The sequence below is a fragment of the Anabas testudineus genome, chromosome 10, assembly GCF_900324465.2.
Source record: "Anabas testudineus chromosome 10, fAnaTes1.2, whole genome shotgun sequence".
In the NCBI taxonomy this organism is placed as follows: domain Eukaryota; kingdom Metazoa; phylum Chordata; class Actinopteri; order Anabantiformes; family Anabantidae; genus Anabas; species Anabas testudineus.
The window spans coordinates 15,336,040-15,356,591 of NC_046619.1; the positions used below are offsets into that span (position 1 = coordinate 15,336,040).

A 20,552-nucleotide genomic window follows, 5' to 3' on the forward strand; every position below is an offset into this window, starting at 1 on the left:
GGTGTCATTGATGAACAGATTTAAGGTTCAGTCTCACAGCTGCGAGAGGACTGACTTTAAAATGAAAAAAGAAATGATCATAGTGGTAATGAACTGAAGGTACTTGTGTTGTTGACAGTCAGTAATTATTAGTAATTACCTGTTGAGCTGAGCTTGCTGAACTTGAGTCTGTCAGGCTACATCATACTACTCAGAAGTAAGGACAGGCTGATTTGTTATATTTTTATTTAACTTAACACTTATACCCCAAAAACCTAAGCTGTTACCCATTCTGGCAACACTGCTGTCTATTACTACAAGCGTAACGTGTGGTCTGACATGCTGTTCCCCCACGAGAGGGAGCCAACGACACTGACTCAGACAAAGAACTGAGCGATGTGCTGTTTATTTTTTAATCTGATTTCACTGAGCATAAATCCATGAGTCTTTAGTCACTTCACAGGCACTACTGTTCCGCTTGACACATGATTTGCAACATAAAAAAGTACATCTTTAACTAAAAAAGTAATTCAGTCACTCAGCTACCCAGATAAAGCAACTGTAGTGTAACAACAACTGATCCAAATACCACGGGTGGCATGATGTGAGGCATGTTTAGACTTCTGTTTGGCCTGGAGGGCAGATGTTCATGTTGACAAAGTCAGTGAGTAAACGATCAAATCTTAGATAACCACTAAAAATATCATGTACATTTCTAAGAATTTCACTTTAAATGACAAAGGTTTGGTCAAAGTAGCATCATGATAGAAGTGCCATTAATCCCACTTTAATATGTTTAATTACTTTTTATTGCAGATATAGCACAAGCTGCATCTACAGATTTAGACCATAAATAAAGATCAACTGATGCAAAGTTAACTAAGTGAGAATAATAAAGCTAATTCAACTATTTTCTGTTTTTCTGGCACAATATAGACCTGTGTTTAATGTCCCAGTGTGACTGTGAAACACCAAGATGTCTCATTGTACTGAGACGTGACATACCAGTCGTTGCCCCTCGCAGGGCCTCATGGTACAGATGGTCCTAACAGCAGAGTAACCTGGGCTGTCGCCACGAGGTTATTCAAGTTCAGTCACTGCTGGGTCGGGGCTTTATCTCCCAGCAGCGATAGCATGTGGCTGCTGCCGGATCTGAGCCACTTGAGAACGAGTTTCACGTGGATTCATAACTGCTGAATGTTACTTACAATTGTAAAATACAATGTGTTGGAGTTCTGGTGTTGAAGCTTCAGAGCTTCACTGCTTGTGTATTGTTATTGTGGTAAACTTTTTCCAGACGGGTCAAGCTGCTCTAAGAGATCACGTTTCTGAGGGTTTTGTAAATCTTGGGAAACTTTGCCTGTCCTGTAAATCAAGCCTTATTACATCATACATGGAGTCGAGCTCTCAGGTCCGCCCTCTTCACCAAGCCCCTGCCATGCCTTTCTACTCATTGGCCTCCTGAGAGGGCAGTAGAGTCTGATTGGTTTAAAATGAGGGCAAGTCTGCACAAGACCTACTGACAGACTGACATGGAAAGCGGAAGGAGACTAGACTGTTGGAGATTTACATTGTTCTTATATGGAGACATAAATGCATATAAATCGAATGAATGGTGCAATGATTATTTAATTTAACCAAAAGCCATAATCTGTCTCCTTTCACCAAATCTTTCAATAGAAGTAAGTCCTATCTTTTAAATCCAATCTAAGCATCACATGCCAGCATGCTCTTCAAAAGCCTTTTCAGGTCATTAACAGTATTTTGCACCCGTCTTTATACTGTTTGTTATGAAGATTAGTTTCTCCCAACGTCTCATGCTTCGCCTTGGGTTCACTGAGGACATCTGTTGTCTCTGTTAGCAGAGCGTTGCTCAGGTTATGTAAGAGTCCTCTGGAAACAAAAAACAAAAAAACACACAGAAGAGGGAAGTCCTGCTCACTTAGCTTGAATCTTAAGCTCAGTCTAGATACTTCCTTTTCTCTTAGTTTCCATTGAAAACAGCTCTGTCGACTGCTGACCTGAATTTTAAACACGCGGGAATAAATTTTCTGATCTGTCTGAATTGTCCTTTGGACATTTGGAGAACGTTTTAGTGGTTGAGACAGATCAAACTTGCTTTCATCCCGTGAGACTGCACAGGGCTCTTTTGTTATGATCTGCAGGATTTAGATGAATGTGTTCTCCCTTCACAGCTAAGAACGGCTGCAGGAGTCTGCAGCGTCTCTGTATATCCAGCTCCATATTATAACATTTTAATAATTCATACAGGCTCAAGTCAAATGTTTTTTTTGTGTGTTCATTGTTTGTTCTCGTTAATGCGATGACATTTAATCTATTTTTGACCGGATGGTTTCACGGCTGTACATCTTAATATAACCACAGCCCGTGTCAGTCCCAGTCCCAGTTGCCACTCGCTATGTTGCAAGGTTTCTGACCTTGTCTGGACATCTGAGGTAGCTTCTTATTGCAGCCAGTGTTTCAGCCAGTTTGCACGTGTCCAAGAAACCCAGTAACCCAGACGTACTAGTGAAATCTGGCTACAATTAAGAAACCTTGCACTTTGTATTTCTAGCTCCATAAAGGTCAGTAGAGGAGGAGGAGGTGGTGCACTGAAAGCTGCTGATGCAAATACTGTAAAAGGATTCAAATGTGAATTTATATGTGAAATAAGTTGCAGTTGAAGTTACAACTTTTGTGTAAGTGGAAATAAATAAAGAATAAAACAATTCTGAATCACTGAAAGTTGTGAATTTAATATTAGGACTGAACGCAGTTGAAGTGCTACAAAAAGTGTAAAGGCCAATTCATTCATTATGGATGTAAATGTACTGCTATTCATACCATAATTGTGTACATTCACGTGGACATACATAACATAAAGCGACCTCTGGCAAGACGACAAACAAGACGAACGACTTCTGTTTGTTGTATGTTTCACTGAACAGTATTCACACTTCACAAGTTGTCATAGGTGCTGAAAAACTGTATAAACTTAGAGTGTGTGACGCAACCAAAAGTAACGACATCATCGGATGGAGAAAATAGAAGTAATCATTAGCGTCAAATTGCCAAAAGTTGGTTTTACAGCCTGTATGACACCTTTCAGGTTTGTTCAGTTATTCAGGACCAGGATGTAACTCAGTTGTAAGCCCCAGCATCAGTGATTTGACTCCCAGTTCCTCCTTCTGTCGAGGTGTTCCTGGACAAGAAATGGAAACGCCATAATATCGCTGTCATCTCCTGCGGCTGTCCAACAATAATTTCCCCAAGTGGGTCAATGAAGTATGACATTATTTCTGTTTGTTTGCGAGTGAGAACTGAAAGTGTAGGAAATGAAAGCAGCTGAAATGACAGTTCATGTGTAATTGCAGAAAATGACACTTTAAGTCGAGCTGTTAGTGTGTATGTAAGTGCTAAAAGTAGTGGATGCAATAAATGAAGTTTATAAGAAGGATTTGCTCTTTCTGACCTCAAAGAAAAATGCAGGATCAATGAATGCATATCATGTCTGTGTCTCCTGCAGACTGTATGGGTTTTCAATAGCTCCACTGACAACAGAGGCCTTCGTGTTAATGGAAACACACACAGCTGTGCCATTGTCCTGCCTTTGTCTTGCAGATTAGATTAAAGGCAGGAAGGGTCAGTGGACACAGGTACTGGCCTGCAGATAATTCATCTTTTATCTCACTGTTACTCACTGACCATGTCACTGAGAGCAGACAGTATCAGCTGCAGGAGATGGTCCTGATTATTGTCACAGGAACAAAGTGGCATTTATAGGCAACAACAAGTAACAAACTAAATACAGCAGTAGGAGAAAGTTACTGAACTACTTGTTTGCAGTTTCTTTCTGCATAAATTGATCTGTGTACTTTAATAACTGGTTGAACCACCTTAGGCAGCAATAAATACTGAGCTTTATCTGGTGGACAACCACCCTGACACTATCCTGTAGGATCCTTTGATAAACTTGACATTCATTCTTCTTCCATGGTCTACAGAAAAACTAGCACTGTGAGGTTTTTATGTTTGTTCTCAAAGACATGAAAGATCAGGATTTTGTTTGTGTTATTATTTTAGGCACATCATATTTGTTAATACCCTTGACAAATTCCAAACAATTCCAACATGAAAACCAGATAGCTGCCCACTGGTGAAAACAATCAACCCTGAAGCTTAGCTTAGTCACTCATTAGCAAGAAGAATAAGAAGGAAGTTTTATGGACTGATGAGACAAAGATTTATCTTTACCAAAGTGTTAGAAAAGCTAAAGTTTGAAAAAAGACAGGGACTGCACATGATCAAAAACATACAGGCTTATCTGTGAAACAGTGGAGGTAATGTCATGGCTTGGACTGCACAGCTCCTTCTGGGACAGGCTCAATAATCTTTATTGATGAACACATGATGGCAGCAGCAAAATGAACTCAGAAGTCTACAGAAACATTTTGACTCCCGATTTAAAGACAGATGCAACCAAACTGATTGAGAGATCCATCATCATGCAGCAAGAAGTTCATCAAGGGTAAGTAGTAGAAGGTTTTAGACTGGAGAAGTCATTCTCCAGACCTAAACCCCATAGAGCATTTTACCTGCTAAAGATGATGTAAACATCTGGATATAAAATCTGGAAATAAAAGCTGAAATGATGAGCTTTTGTCTCATATTCATCTTTTCATGTAAAACCCAAATGTTTAGCCTACAGAAGAAATAAAGGAAGTGACCTCACTTTTCCACACATGCTTTTGAAGCGGAGTGTATATACAATGTCAATGTCAATGACAAAAAGTTGTACTGATCAGAATAAGGAGCACATAAAGTGACAGTGTTTAGCATGTGTGCAGCAGACAACGCCGCGCTTAGGGGATTGTTTGCCCTCAGAGACACTCAGTGTCAGGCTGTAAGCTGCTACAGCTCGAGTCCACACCCACTTGCATCTTACATAAGCTCATACATTCTTCCTCTATATGTCCTGCACTGAGTCGGGACGTAATAAATGGGGTGTGGTGTTCACCAGCGTTGGCTGGATGACGTGTGCTCTGAGGTTTGCAGGCGTACCACCACTGCCTTCTTGTCCTCTTCGGTGTATTCAGCATACTCTGCTCCTCAAAGTTTCACCAGCAAGGAAGACTTTTGTAAACGAAACAACAAAGCAAAGCAGCGTGCAGATAGCATCTGGTTCGGCCCAGACCTTATTATGAAGTTGAGGAATAAAAGAGGAAGGGGGTGGTGCTTCTGTGTTGTTGTGGTTTGGCAGCCTAAAAGAGAACACGGTGTTCTGAACTTCACTTCTCCGTCTCTACACTGACAAGACAGAGGAGCTCAGACTGATAAAAGGCTTCTTATATAGATACTTAAATTTAATACTCTCAATTAACAGTTGCCTCAACAGGATAATTTACTGTCTCAGTATCCGTAGATGATACCTCAATATGACTGTAAACATTTCTTATCGGACAATCAACCAAATGACCACAAAGAGACAAAGAACAACAACAGCAAAAAGAAGAACAATCGCAAAAAGGAAAAAAAACACAACCACTACATCAAATCACCACATGTAAAAACAATGTCACTATTAAAATACACTAACTAACCCTAACCCTAACCCTCAGGAACCCTAGGTTTAAACTTAGACCTACTTAAACCTGCAATTCTTTATCAAACAGTAGTTATTGACTGAAACTAAAGTCATTCAGGCATCAGATAACACTTTAATATCCAAATTGATTACAGGACAATGTTCACAAGAAGTTAAACATAAACACAAATAATAGACTTGTTATTCAGTCCTTGTTAATGTGTTAAGGTACAGTTTAAAAGTTGTGTTGTGCATCATATTGACTTTCTTTTGACTGTATTCTTGGAAAAAAAACATTGATTAAATTTGCTGACAACGTTTTCTTCTCAGATATTTTGCTGCTCGTGTGCTGTCTGGGAGATGTTGAACACATAGAAATGTTAATGACGTTTGTGAGGGTGCTGGTTCTTATTACTGCACAAAGCAGCATATTGTGCACCATGACGTGGGCTCCAATGTCTTTCGCCCTGGCAGTGGTAACTCCACTGCACACAGGCAACATACAGTACTCGATATTACAGAATAAAGAACCGGGTTCAATCAAATTAAACACCTACTGGAAGTATGTAATAATCAAAGTTATTGTACTTTGAATGCTTCTTTTTTCTACTGCACTACCTTTATTTGGTTACATCACCAAACATAAACTTTATTAGGTACACCTGTAGAGTCAAATACTGCTACAACATATTTATTTGGCAGATGCTGATAATTTTTATTATGTATGAAAGCAAAGAGGCAGCTTGATAATAAAGAGGTATATTTATGGCTATGTTTGGTTTACACATTATTACCTGTGTGTTTTTTCTATTACTCATACACACCTATTGCTTATACCAAACTTAACAATGAGCAGAGCTGCGGGTTTCTAGGACCAGGGTTGCCTACCCCTGCTTCATACATATATGTGTTATAAAAGCTATGATGGGAATATCAACTTAAAAAGTTGCTCCATGAAACTGAAAGATAATCATGTTTAACTACTAACTTATCAGCTTTTCATGTCCAAAATTAACCACCGAACCAAGAAAAGATCACGATTACAGGTATTAAAAAAGCAAACATTAACACACTAGCTGGTCACAATGTGTGGACGAGGTACTGGACTGAAGGCTGAGTCTCGACCTTCACAGTATGTGTGATAAAACTGATAAACTCAGGTTCACACACCAGATTTTTCCAGAGCTACAGTAGTAAGCAGCGGTTTCCTATGTGGTGTCCTGCCATAGACAACCCAGCTAGTTCAATGTTTTACCTACTGTAGCCTGATGAACACAGATGTTAGCCAGTTACAATGATGCCTTCAAATCTTTGACTGTCTCTCAGGTTTGTTTCTTTACCTCACTGATGAGTGTTTGTTGAGCTCTTGGGGTCATTTTGACTGGCCGCCCACTTTGAGAGTGTTTCAACAAACCATTTAAGTATTTTAGTCCTAAAACTAATTTTCTTAATAAGACTCCAGGTATGCTAACACTTGGCTCCAGTTACTGTAGCTTTTTTGAGTCATTAAGTCAAAGGATTCACATACTTTTTCCACTAGCACTATGATGTTTTTATGGTTCTCAATAAAGACATGAAGTCACATACTTTTTCTTGTCGCTGTATAACCCATATTGAACAGCCACCTGAGCAAATTCCATTAAATCATCCAAAGCTGATTAAATATTGCAAAGTTACTAAAAATAGCTCTGACCATGTATATTAATAATATTTCATTAATATCACATTTTTATTACCTTCTTGTCATTTGAAATCTAAAATCAGTTCCCTTTTATTGGTGTATTGTTGGAGTTGTTTGTTTTGTAAAGTGGCTGTGTTCTGGAAAAGAGGTGTGCTAATAAAATGTATTATTATTTTTATTATTATTATTGCTATAACACTAAGAGAGAATTTAGTTGCCTATTGAGCACTTATGTTACTTTTAAATGCAGTAATCTATAGGAAGTTCATGTGCTTATACACTATATATATATATATATATATATATATATATATATATATATATATATACACACACATATATATATACACACATATATATATAGTGTATAGGCACAAGGACTTCCTTCATTAGTTTAAGCTAATAAGAGACTTCTTAATCCATTGCATCATTATTTGAACATTTCCTTTGTGGCACAATAGTACGTTTGCTCAACCTAAGTGACAGGACTTGAAGTTAAAGTTGTTTGTGTCATATTTAAAGGTTGATACAAGGACCTTGGTTACTGTAGTAATAGGAAACATCAGCCAGTGTTCTGACCCTTTACATACGTCCTGGATTACCAGTCTACCATTCACATGTCGTCTTGGTTCAAAATTCACTTACAGTTTCAGGTTCACATATTTGTCTCTGTTTTACAGTTGACTTAAAGGTTTACTGAAACGTGCCTGGATATTAAAGCAAACAGTACAGTGGAGGTGTTTACTCAGGGAGCAGTGCTGTTACCAAAGTGCAGGATAATGGAGACCAAGAGATAAGAGCAAGCGGGGTGTAGCTGTAGCAGTAACATATATATTGTTACTGTAAGTGCAGATAAAGTTAATTTAGAATCATCTTGCTGACCCTTAGACCACACCCTCCAACACCTCCATCAGACTGACTTGACCTGAACCTTGTGAAGCAATAATCACAGCTCTGTCTGGTTGTCTGGAGCTTTATTCCAGAGTTTTATTACCATTGAGCAACTGACTGTGTTAATGAGCTGAAGCAGGCACTGCTATCGCAGGGGCAGCACGCATTCGCTGCTACCGTCTGCCAAGTCTGTGATCACGCAGCCTCTTGTAGGGAGGCAGGACAGGGCAAAGATCTGCCAACCACACAGAGGTTCAAGATGCCTTTCAACACCCAATGTGTCCAAAGATTGGTCACTAAAGCAAAACCTTACAACACACTGGTTCACCCAGACATGTAAAGAAATATCTCTTCCTTACCGTCCATTTCTTTATATTTCAAATTAAATGCAATTTGTTATTTTACAGTATAGTAGACTTTGATGCTTCCCAGCCTGTCTTCTAAATGTCTGCTGTAAATGATGAAACAGCACATTTCACTCACAGCTCTGGAGCCATTTCAAATCTGCTATGTACTGACTCAGTGGGTGCAACCATTTGCTCTCAGGTTTCCCAAGACGTGAGAGAGGAGATGTGTGCATGCCGGGAGTCAGAACCGTGTTACAGCAGATCATATGTGACGTGGTTCCTTTTTAGATTTGTTTGGTTGGAGCATGCAATGGAAAAGATCATCAAAATGTCACCGATTTACTGCAAAATAGATAAATATATGACCTTAAAATAAGTAATACAGTGTCATATACATGGCTTTTAATATACAGTGAATGTTGACCTTAAATTAGAACAATATTACCACAAAACAAGGTAGTTTAAAGAATAGTTTCTTAGCTAAGCTTAGCACAAACACTGAAAACAAGGGGAAACAGCTTTCCTGTACTCTTTAAAGTTAACAAACCTCACTAGTCTACATGTTATTTCTCAAACTATTGAATCCATAAAAAAAAGAAAAAGAAAGAGGTAACCACTGGTCTTTCCCAGTGGTTTGAGGGAGGAGGACTATTTGATTTCTGGAAACAATAAAGAGTTTATACTGGTCGTCTTGTAAGTATTCAGAGCCAAGACAGTCCAGCACATAAGCTCCGTTGTTGTTTTTACACTTTGTTTTTTGTACAGGTTTTATTTTTTGTTTCTTTTTTACAGAGCCAGGTTAGATGTGTCCCTTATTTTCTATTCTTATGTTGAGCTAACCTCTGGTTTTAGTTCAGTAACAGACGATGTTATTGATATGTTATCATGTATCCTGAAATATTTTACTTTTGCTTTAAACCTGCAATAACCACATTGTTCCTTTTTTGTAGCCACATGCAGTGAAACAAGCAGAAACAGGTTGTGAACATGAAACATCGCTCGATGTAAAGCTACAGTCGGTTCCTCACTACAAAACAACCCCTTTTCACAGTCACTTATGTATTGTTATAAAATGTTAGATAACAGCCATGGTCCTAATAATTAATCAAACCACTAGTAAATATTTAGATTAGTTTGCTGTAAAGAAAAAAAATCTATTCATGTTGCCTGTCTGGCCAGCTGTCACCAGCCTGGTTGACCCAGTTTATCAGAGTAAGCTGAGGCTCACTGACCAGCACAGCCATTTTGATTTGCAGCTATTTGTATGGCCCATTGTGAGTGGAAACAGAGGAGGACTACAGCCTCGCACCACGGGGTTCACGCAGCACATTTTATGCAAACTCTCTGCCCTCGACATACTTGCTACTGCTGGTCAGAAGAGCGCCGCTTCATGTCTGCCTTCCACTCGTTTCCTCATCACTACAATCTCTTAATCACTGCTGTGACTTTTTTGTGAGAGAATCGGAGAGAAGGGGGGGAAACCTTTGCGACTGGATTGGCTGCTCTTGGTTGAGCTGTTGCTAAGGGGAGGGTTTCAGAGATCCTGTGGATGGATATGGCAGCTGATGGGGCAACCACTTTAAGCAAAATACAGTGTATATATACATTTAATCAAATAGTTTTCTTTATACTGCACTGCCATCATGTTCAATATAAGTCAGGAAAGCTGACTTATATGGTCCAAATCTCCTGTAGATGTATCAAAGTTCCTGTATGTGTGTGTTTTTATCAGGTTTATTGTCTTGCCAAAAACCATCTTATCATTGCACTTTACAGCCTTTTTGTGGCCCTCCAATGTTTGTGATGATTACTGGACTGTGTGACCGTCAGCACGGTTAGTAGATAAAGGTGGGAAGTGTCCACAAAAACAGGTTGCGGTCTGAAGGGCTTCGGTACAAGCTGACATTTTTTAATGTGTGGGACAAACATAGGCACGATTGCACATTTAAGCGTTACAGTATTTCTCTTAACAAGCCGTCTGCACAAAATTCATTGTTACCAAGTTAGGATTAAAAATTCTGCAAATCCAAAGATAGTTGGAATTAACTTTAGCAGTGTATGATTAGCAGTAGTGATGAATCACATCTATATTCTGTTAGAAAAATATATTTAACCTACACCTTTAAGGCAAACAACTAAGGAATAGTCTATTAAAGTGCATTTTCCTATCACAACTGTCTGTTTGCATAAAACAGTGACATAAGGTTAACAAATTGAGGAGAGCCATGACCTTTCATGACTCTTTTACAACACAGCTTTATATCTTTGTGACTCCTCAGTAAATCCCTTTACACTATAAAGTTACATAAAGCTGCAAAACTTGCCTCTACAATATATAATAAAAAAGGGAAGTGAATCATATGTAGTTTCCATGTTACAGCACGTTAAAGTGCATCACACATTCCTGCAGTTTTTTTTCTAAACGAGGTACAACAGGAAGAGACATGAACACATTTAACATCCTGTCAACTGTGACAAAAGAAAACAAGTCAGAAAATAAAGTTTCCAATTATTTATTTCAGTTTTACTGTGTTTCAGCATCAATATAAAATTTTGAAATGTCCAAAGAGAAAAAAAAAAAAAAAAAACGAGCCATTTCATCATCAACACCTTAATGAACCATTTAAATGGAAAGACAATGGCAGGTAACTGAACAGGGCATGATATACAAAAAGTCAAGGCACGCCATGTTACAGTAACACCAAATTGGGAAGATTTAAAAACCTCTGAAGCCGAGAGCCCATCAGCTCAGCATTAAAATAATTTAATATATTTAAAAAGGAGGGACAGAATAACCAGCATTCGATATCTCCTACAGTCAGTAATCTTTTATTCACAATCTAACATCAATCTGGCGGCAAATTCAGGTTTGAAATGGAGACTGGGAAGTTTCTGCGTAAACCAGAGCTGTGCTTCATCTGGACTTGGGTACAGGGTCCAGAAACCTCCACCAAGCATGAAATGTCACCCACTGCGAACAGGAGCTGATGGACATATGCAGGCATCACTGGCTTCGGGTCTGTCTGGTGGGTCGGGGGCAAAATATGGGGGGGTGGGGGAGTTGGAGTGTCGCCACACAGGAGCGCGAGAAGTCACAAAGTGGTGGCCCTGGTCAAGTCACTGTCCATCCAGATCTAGTAGAAGAGATGGGGCCCCTTCTCGACACAACCCACTGTGCAAGTTAAGCAGTCCAGGAGGTGGGGGTGGGGTGTGGGGAGCAAATCTATAGCAGCAATTTTATCTCATGAAGTTTCCTCCTCCGATTTCCCTCTTGTATCTGTTGGTCAGGTGGTCTGCTTGCATTGTGAGCTTGGACAGAACTCCGAACAGTCCCCTGAGGTGATAGTGAAACTGATGCTCCAGGTCCGAGTTGTCCTCCAGGAGAAGATCCTGGTGCTGCTGCGGTGGAGGCGGCTGCTGCTGCTCCTGCTTGGTCACAGGGATGTCCAGGAAGCTGGAGGTGGAGCTGCTGCTCATCTCCCTCTTCAACATACCCCACTCCATGTCGTTCTTTATGGACTTGAGCAGCAGGTAGTGCTCGTACATGTCCCTCTGCTTGTTGTGACACTGCGGTTCGTTATTGTTGTTGGTCTCCACCTCGCCGGCCGCCTGCTCCTCCAGCGGCATGTCTCGCAGCAGACTCGGCACCATGATGGTCTCGTCCATGTTGTTGGCAGCTGCTATGAAGCGGTGCATCACGTTGAGCAGAGAGTGCTTGTTGCTGGCCGAGTCGCTGCTGATCTGCATCATGTTTGAAGGCTTTAGTTTGGCTCGTTTACAGGTGCGGTTATTAAGGCTGATCCTGCGAGGGGGAAGAGAGGAAACATTGAGGATTCAGGAAGATGCTGGCGGGGTGCGCAACACTGACAAACGCAGGCCTGATGCAATTCAAACACCACATTGAGCACAGAGAAGAGGGCAACCAGTTCATGCCACACACACACACACACACAGCGCTTCAGGAAATGTGAAACAGAGCAGCTCCTTTCTCCTCTTACTTTACGCATAAGCCGATTCTGGCACAAAAAGACGCATAAACTTCGATTATTAACTACACAGACACTCGCCGTCATTTTGCCGCATTAAGATATAAAGACAGATTCACATCAATGCGACCTTGACTCCGCAGCTTCTGAAATCCTACTGCTCTCTTTAGAAGAAATAAAGGATGCAGACTGACCTGAACCCACGACGCACCTTGAGGAAAGTCTCTTGGCGTGCTGGCTCGGTAAAGAAAGTACTCTTGGGGAGGGATCAGCACACCATGCAGTCAGCCAGGAGGAAAGTGAAAATGCGCCTTAGTGACTGGTAACTGAACCCTGCTTTTATACCAGACAGCCGGGTTAGGATGGAAAGAGAAAAAAAAAATGAAGTCCGCCCTGAATATAGATTTTTACCGAGCTTATTGGGCAGCAGGGAGGATGGAGGCCGACTCCCAACAGCGTCTGATCCGAAAACGACCAATGAGGCACCAGATCACAGTTGCCAGTCAAATGTATTTGTTCAGTGTTTGCCTGCAATTAGCTGCACCCTATTTACTTCTCATCTTTTCCCGCACCGTTTTAAGCCGGAGGGCAGAGGTGATGCAAGATGCGCGGTCACCGGGACGCACGTTGCGTTTGGTTTTTAATTCTAACACTTTAAAATTATAACTTTGGCGCTCTGGTCACACGAGCAGACGTGGAGTGAACATTTATTATTTCCGCATGAGCCTCGGTCTGTGTCCGCAGCAGATTGTTGCAGAGCACCGCCTCCCTGTGGTCTCACTCAGTTACTTCACCTAAAGCTTTTACCCCCACCTCCAGACACCTGAGCACAAACTTATCACACCGACATGAGCTCAGCTCTTACAGCTAGAGTTTAGTTTCCAAACGCCCCCACCTGACTGACACCAACACTTACCGCTGAGGTCTTCAGGGGTTTCTGCAGATGTGGGAGAAGAGAGCAGCAGACAGTCTGACGGGACACTGCAGCAGGAGCAGCTCAGGTGTTTTAAATACAGTGAATTATCAGCGGGGTGTGGCAGTGTTGGAGCATCGTTAACGTTATTAGTCACACCTGTGAAGGACAGACTGCAAAAAATGGTCTCCTTATATTTTAATACCATTTTAACCTTCCTTGTAAAACATTCACTGTGAGTAGTCAGGTAGCTGGCATTGGTTCATCGAGTTCATTCTGGCTTGAGTTTAAAGATTTATTTTGCCTTCATCGACTTACCAGCTTAGAGATGAGTTATCTTTTGGTGGTATTAAGGGGAAATAAGACTTAAAGAGTGCACTAAGCCATGGCAAACCTCAGATATTCACATATCACAATATCATTGTGTGGTGATAACTTAATTTGGGCTAATATTTATTACTGCATCAAAAAAACAAAACAAAACATTAGATTCTAAATGCAGGCAGAAATGTATTAAATCCTGCTTATTGAAAGACTAAGTGCCTTTTGTATCTTGTGTTTTGGTTGTCTCCCTCATGAATGTATTAATGTTCTGTTGTTCTGTCAAAATACCACAATATTTGACCTCATCTGCATGCAAACCCCTTGGTAGATAATGTATCTTTATTTTATTTTTTTCAAGTATTTCACATGCATCCACAAAAGAATTACAATATAACACTGAAAACTGTGATAATAAGTTGGCTTGGTTGCTGTAATTGGCACACATGAATGAACACAGGCTTTTAACAATACTGGCCTATACACAATAAGGCTCATTTTCCAAACGACTCAAAAGTCCTTACTATAAATCACACGATTTCAGGGTGACACCATCTTATCCATCTTTTGGGTTAAATGGGTTTCACACACAGAAATGCACTTAGTGCTGCATCTATCAGCTTACTGTCTAAACTAACTTTAGCAAAATTACAAAAGAAAAAAAGGCAGCTGCATTAAACAAAGACACGTAATGGAAATGTTGACAAAATGATTAATTGACTCAAATGAAAGAGACATCTTTCTTATTACATATGTGGTTAACTAAAAATCCCTACTTAAATCCCATAAGTAACATTATGATATCTAATCTTTCTGGGTCCCTTTTTGCTTTGGTCAAACAATGCTTAGGTGTTGTCCCTTTTTGATTTCATACTTTACTCCCCTGCACGTTTGCCACTCTGAGATTGACTAAAAGAAGAAGCAGTGAGTGTTTTTCCCTCCCTAAAATGATATTAACTGACACAAACACAACATTAAAATCACATGAGATTCATTTAACTCCGTTTGCACCAGGAGCTGCACATCAGTAACCTGCAAACACAGACAGGAAACAAGTTGTTAGAAAAAATAAACTGTCTTTGAACATTAGATGATTAAAATGACTGCTGCAGTTAAAAGCGTGGCAGAGTTTGTGTTTAATAAAAACGTGAACATGATATCGTGTCCCAACAAGCGGCTGCATCATTCACATCTCCAACATTTAATAACTTTACCTTTGGAAAGTCACCATTACACCATCTCATACTGGTTGTTGGTTATGTATCGAGACAAACAGCATGCCAGGAATATCCCAATGAGCTGAAGTGACAGAAGTTTCACAATAAATACATTTCAGATTTGTCAAGACACATCTCCAAAAAATGAAAAAAAAAACAAAACTAAAAAACAAAACAAAAAAAACAAACAAAAAAAAAAAAACAAAGTCAAGGAGTTCATGAAGCGACTGCACTGCTGCTCAGACCGGTTTTAAATAACTCCAGAGATACACTCTGTTGTCTAAACAACACTTTTTCAAAGTGAAAACAGTGAGAGTTGAACCTACTGTAAATATTATTAGATTTTTGCACAGCCACTATATGGTTCAACTTTGGACTTTGGTCAGTGTGACGGCTGACAAAAGAAATGTGTTGGTGTCGTCATTTTTGTTTTGCTCCACTCCCTCTTTAAAAGACAGGAAATTGCTCAGATAGCAAATTCAGTCACTTCATCTGCATGGGTGGGTGCACCATACGAGACATACATATTATACAGTAAAAGTGGAGAATTGTAAATATAATTCACTGGTCCAGTTCAAAGATACCCTGTGGAGTGTTTGACCATTTATAGCACTATGTGTGCAACAATAATGTTTTGTTATTGTTGCACACATAGTGACTCGTACAAATTTGTGGCAGTGGAAAAATAAATATAGAAAGAAAGACTCAAATGCTCCAGTGGAAAAGGAGAAGATGCTTCTTATACTACACACACTGGATCACTGTGACACCCCTAAATATTCTTTCATAACGTGTCTGGTTGGTGCTTTTATTAATTGGTTTATTTAACAGTAACAGTGCACATTAACAAACACTGCTGTAAATGCACCAATGCATGTCATGTCAGAGACCTCAGTAATAAAATGTGTAAGCAACAACTTTCCATAACAAATAGGAACCAAAAGAAACAAAAACAAAAAGTGATGTTGTGAAAAAAGTGACTAAACTTAAATAAAAAAAAAAAAAGGTCTTTATTGTTCTGATGCAAAATATCTATAATCTAATCTAGATCAATCTCATGACGTGTGATGTACCTGGAAAAATGCAATCCCAAAAGAGATCCCCGCAATGATTCCCAGGTTGGCCTCCATAACACTGGTTACCAGTGTAAAGCAGGCCTAAACACAAGAAAACAAACATTAACTGAGCCCATTAACGGGCTTCTTTATACAATAACTGAATGATCCTGTGTACTGCCAAAACATGCTTATATGTACTTACAATATGACTGATGTGCAGCTACTCAATATTTAGTGGAGGTGCAGGGAGTTAACTCACCACTGTGTACACCTCATCCCTAGCCTTGATGAGGTCTTTCAAGGTCTCCGGTGAGCACTTGGCGTTGTCTTTACAGCAGCTGACAGGGATGCCATTAGATTTAAAGTAAGCTGTGTCGCCCCAGTCTGTGTAGTTTTTCACCCCGCAGCAATGCAACTACATGGAAAACAACCGACAACAAACTAAATACAAATTTGTACCAAACCTCTAGACACAACAGACAAGTTGGTCAGAAAGTGTTTTTAATGATTTAAAAGAAGTTAGTTATTGCATTTCGCGGTTCAGTGCAAACAATGCCACAGCAGATGTTTAGATCACCTCTTGGGAAAACACCTGCAGTGGGGAGAGCTACTTGCTTTAAAGTTTAAACCCGCAGAGAGCAGTGCTGGACGGCTTATCTGCTCCCTGTGGTTCAGTGTGGGGCTAAAATGTGCTTATATAAACACGGGTTATTTGGCTTGTACAGTTAAACACAAAGTCAGATAAGATCGACACCATTAGTGCAATGAAAAACCGTCCACTTACAGTCCTCTGGATGCTGTCAACTACAGCGCTGTTGCTGTCGGTGCTATTGTAGGAGCTCACAGCTTTTTCAAAGGCAACGCCAAATTTGTCCTTGATCTGGTGAATTGAAAACAAAGTAGATTATATCTTTTTTGAGCTGCTGTGACCCATTTTGAAAATGTTTTACTGTGCACTGCTAATTCACCTCATGTCTGAAGATAAAGCCTGAGACACCAGCCACAAGCTCAGCCAGGAACACCAAGGTCAGAAACATGGCATACTGAAGAAACAAATCCAGAAAGTCAGTTACACAGTGTGAGACATGACAGGAATATCTACAGTCACTGCTTCTTCACTGACCAGTTTGAGCATCCATGGGCTGCCGCGGCATGTAGCAAAGCAACCGAACAACCCAAAAATAACGATGGTGGCTCCAGTCCCAATGAGGACATATGGGGCATTGGTGCTGTCCTCAGAAGCCAGCGAGAGATAAGCCTCCAGGCTCACCTTTCCCCATACCCCGACGGCCAGCAGGATCACACCTGTGAACTGAAGGAGACAGCAGGGCGAGTCAGCTCCAGCAGAAAGATAAGGATTGTTGGGGCTGTGCCTGACACAAAACGCAAGATTAAAGGCTCAAAACCTTTGAGGTGTTACATGACAGCCAATTTAACATCTTAGAACTTAGGACTACTCGTCAGACAAAACAAGATATTGAAAGTGACCATATTGGGCTCTGGGAACTTATCATGGCCGTTTTTAATTATTTTTGCTGACATTTTATAGATCCAATCCATGAAAATATGCAAATTTCTGTTCTAAATGAAACCCAAGTCAAAACTAGCCAGCCTCCAGTCACTTTTAGTGGAAACATCTGTACATAGCTTAATATGTGGCAGAAAACATGTATATGTAGCTAGTCAGACAGTGATGGTCCCTGAATCTTGCAAATATCAGGAATCCTTTTAATTAAGAACTATAATGGGCCGAATCCAGCAAAAATACAATTTCCTTTATTGATTTCCTTTACTAAATCTACACTGCTCTCAGGGGAGGGAATGCAGATGAGGGGAAACAGATGAGTATTAGGAGGGTAATGAAGCTCTGAGACATGAGGTGGAAAACAGGATATAGCCTGTAACACTGCAAACAATCACGATAAATTTGACACAGTCTTCTTCTGCTTGTGTCAGTTGGAAGATGCATGGTTTATATGCAGATTACGTATTTAATGCTTGTCAACATTTTAGCAAAAACACACCTGTGACACACCACCAGCCTCAGACTGTGGTTCAATCATCTCAGCATATTTTCCTCTAACACTGGCCACACAAGTCATTAGCCTGAGGGGAGCTCAACCAGCCAAGAGCGATAAATTGTCAGATAAAAGCACTGACCTGAACTTTGTGTCAGCAGTAGCAGCAGCCGCCCGAGGAGGCTGTTTGCTCGGTACAAAGATTAACAATGAGAACCACGATAAGTGCTCATTCGTATCTGAAGATGTGCTTATTGTTTAGATTTTCTCTGCAAGTAACTGCAAATGGCAATTATGATCATCATTTACATGTCAATCAACAGACAATTATTTATTGTCTAGAATACAAGACAAGAATTTAATAGTAAGAAGAAATCTAAATCTTAAATTAGGAGCATTTTCTTTGTATTATGTGACAAAAACCTAAATATCTGCAGTTGGTCTTGGTCAAAAGACATCTAAAGATGTCACCTGACTAGAGGAAACGAAAAGGATATGTAGTGTATTTGAACACCTGAAGACTAAATGATGCATCAACTACTAGAGAAAATAACCATCAGATTAAAGGTTGGTTGAAAGCCTACACTAAATCCTCACATCTGAGAAAGTAGAACAAGCAAATGTCTGATAATGTAACTTGAAAATGATCACAAAACTTGAAGATACTGCATGCAAAAAATAATGTCATGCAATAGAGATGTTTTGACCTAGTTTCAGAGCTGTGCACTGAAGATGTGATGTTTGCAAGATTAGATGTTCTCAAGCATTCAATTCAACATACATGTATATGGTGAGTAAAGTTTACAATCAGAAATACTTGATGAATAAGAAATGTTGATTTATTTTATAGATTTATTTAAAACAAATAGCTGTTTTCCCTACAATTAGTACCCCAACACGCTAATTCAAAACAGTAGCTTTACGGGACATTAGTTTGTATGAATGCATTCTTTATTGTTTTTTGTCTTTAATGAGAGTAAACTGAATCAGGGCTGCAATCAGTGATTATTTTCCTGCTATTACTATTTTCCAAATCTATGTGATGATTATAATCTCAATTAGCCAATGTTTTTTTTTATATAAGATTAATAGCAAAAATTGGCTTACCATATCCACAAACAAATAAGAAAGACAAAAACAAAGATAATAAAAAGTATAACGTTATTTAAGAAACTGGAACAAAGCAGAAGTTGCTTAAAAATGAGCAAATACATAATTCAGTTATCAACATATTTGATAATTAATTTTCTGATGATTGACTTTTTGATTATCTAACAACTAACATCACGGCTCTAAACTTATTATCTATAGGTTTCGACTATATCTGACATTACATAGTCCAAACAATTAGGCACCAGAAAAAAAAAGTAATATATTACATTACACTGTGAAATGTTTGTGTCAATTAATCAACTAGTTAAATGTAGCACCTCTAAAGTGAACATCTGCACTTCTCCTGACATCTCACAGACCATATAAATAAGCAAATCAAGAAAAAATCTTTTACAAAAACATTAAAATAATTAATTAACTAGTCAGTTTCTTACATTTTATTGACCAAACACTGGGCCAAATATTAAATCAAATGATCCCAAGTTAAATAATCAACACGTCGTTGCAGAACCAAATATCTTTTTGGATTTATACTGTTTAAACATTAAGCAAATGAAAACAACAACAACAACAACACAATCTAAATAATATCCATTGCTCATCAATCGATTAATCGAGTAACTTTTGCAGCTAGAAATGTATTATATATTAATTGTTGTAATTTTAAGAGGAATATCTTTAATTTTGGATGACTCCTGTTGTTTAAACTACCAAATGACTAACTTCATCCGAAATAAATTATACTTACATTTTAACATTTTAACATAACTGTATATGAAGCCAATCGATGAATCGGCTAACACCAACAGTTGCTGTTTTACGTTCATCTACGCAGAATTACGTTGGACTGTAAAACGAGACCGAGAAAGTTAAACCTACCATATAAATATAACTTGTAATAACTATATTATCCACTAAATAAGCTAGCAGAAGGGTTTTCGACCAGTTTTCTGGACACCGAGCGGTTGATGCTTTTCTCCCCGGAGCAGCTGAACCAACAGCGTCTCTAACGGTCGGTGTCTTTCTCAACAAGTGGCTCTTTGTCGTTAACTATCCAACTATTTATCTGAATATTTATCTAACTACACCAAACAGGCTGCACTTTGACTTGTGGACGTGTTTTCCTGTCGCGATTCGAGGGGCTGGTGTCACGTTAGTTAGCCCTTTTAGCCCATTGTGGCTCGTTTAGCTTTTGTCCCCCGCTAACGTGACAACTCACCCAGAATATGAGGCTGTAGGAGATGAGGAACGTCTTCAGGCAGGTGATCACCGGCTTCGTCTGAAGCCGCCGGGAGGACGGCGACATGCTGCTGGTTTTAAGTTAAAACGAGACAGAAAAGTTCACTTCACAGCACCCGAGAGGGGACAGAGGGGAGAAAACTTCAGGATAAATCCAAGGAGAGAGGGGGAAGTGTCGTCACCAGCTCAGATTCGCTTTCCTGAA

The 20,552-nt window shown here is 39.5% G+C and overlaps 2 protein-coding genes across 3 annotated transcripts; both read right to left on the minus strand.

Moving 5' to 3' along the window:
• Positions 1-10,979: 10,979 nt before the first annotated feature.
• On the minus strand, positions 10,980-13,500 carry mid1ip1l (MID1 interacting protein 1, like). 2 transcript variants are annotated; one of them, XM_026358581.1, is made up of 2 exons: positions 13,385-13,500; positions 10,980-12,284 (listed from the first exon to the last, which is right to left on the minus strand). In XM_026358581.1, exon 2 carries the CDS (start codon positions 12,230-12,232, stop codon positions 11,720-11,722), a length of 513 nt encoding a protein of 170 aa, XP_026214366.1. In that variant the 5' UTR covers positions 12,233-12,284; positions 13,385-13,500; the 3' UTR covers positions 10,980-11,719. The 2 variants fall into 2 exon arrangements, with proteins under 2 accessions (XP_026214366.1, XP_026214365.1); XM_026358580.1 differs by lacking the exon at positions 13,385-13,500 and adding an exon at positions 12,663-12,815.
• Positions 13,501-14,026: 526 nt separating this feature from the next.
• Positions 14,027-20,552, minus strand: tspan7 (tetraspanin 7). Its single transcript, XM_026358620.1, has 8 exons — positions 20,328-20,552; positions 17,101-17,289; positions 16,946-17,020; positions 16,762-16,857; positions 16,237-16,392; positions 15,993-16,076; positions 14,917-15,001; positions 14,027-14,734 (listed from the first exon to the last, which is right to left on the minus strand). Exons 1-7 carry the CDS (start codon positions 20,412-20,414, stop codon positions 14,933-14,935), a joined length of 756 nt encoding a protein of 251 aa, XP_026214405.1. The 5' UTR covers positions 20,415-20,552; the 3' UTR covers positions 14,027-14,734; positions 14,917-14,932.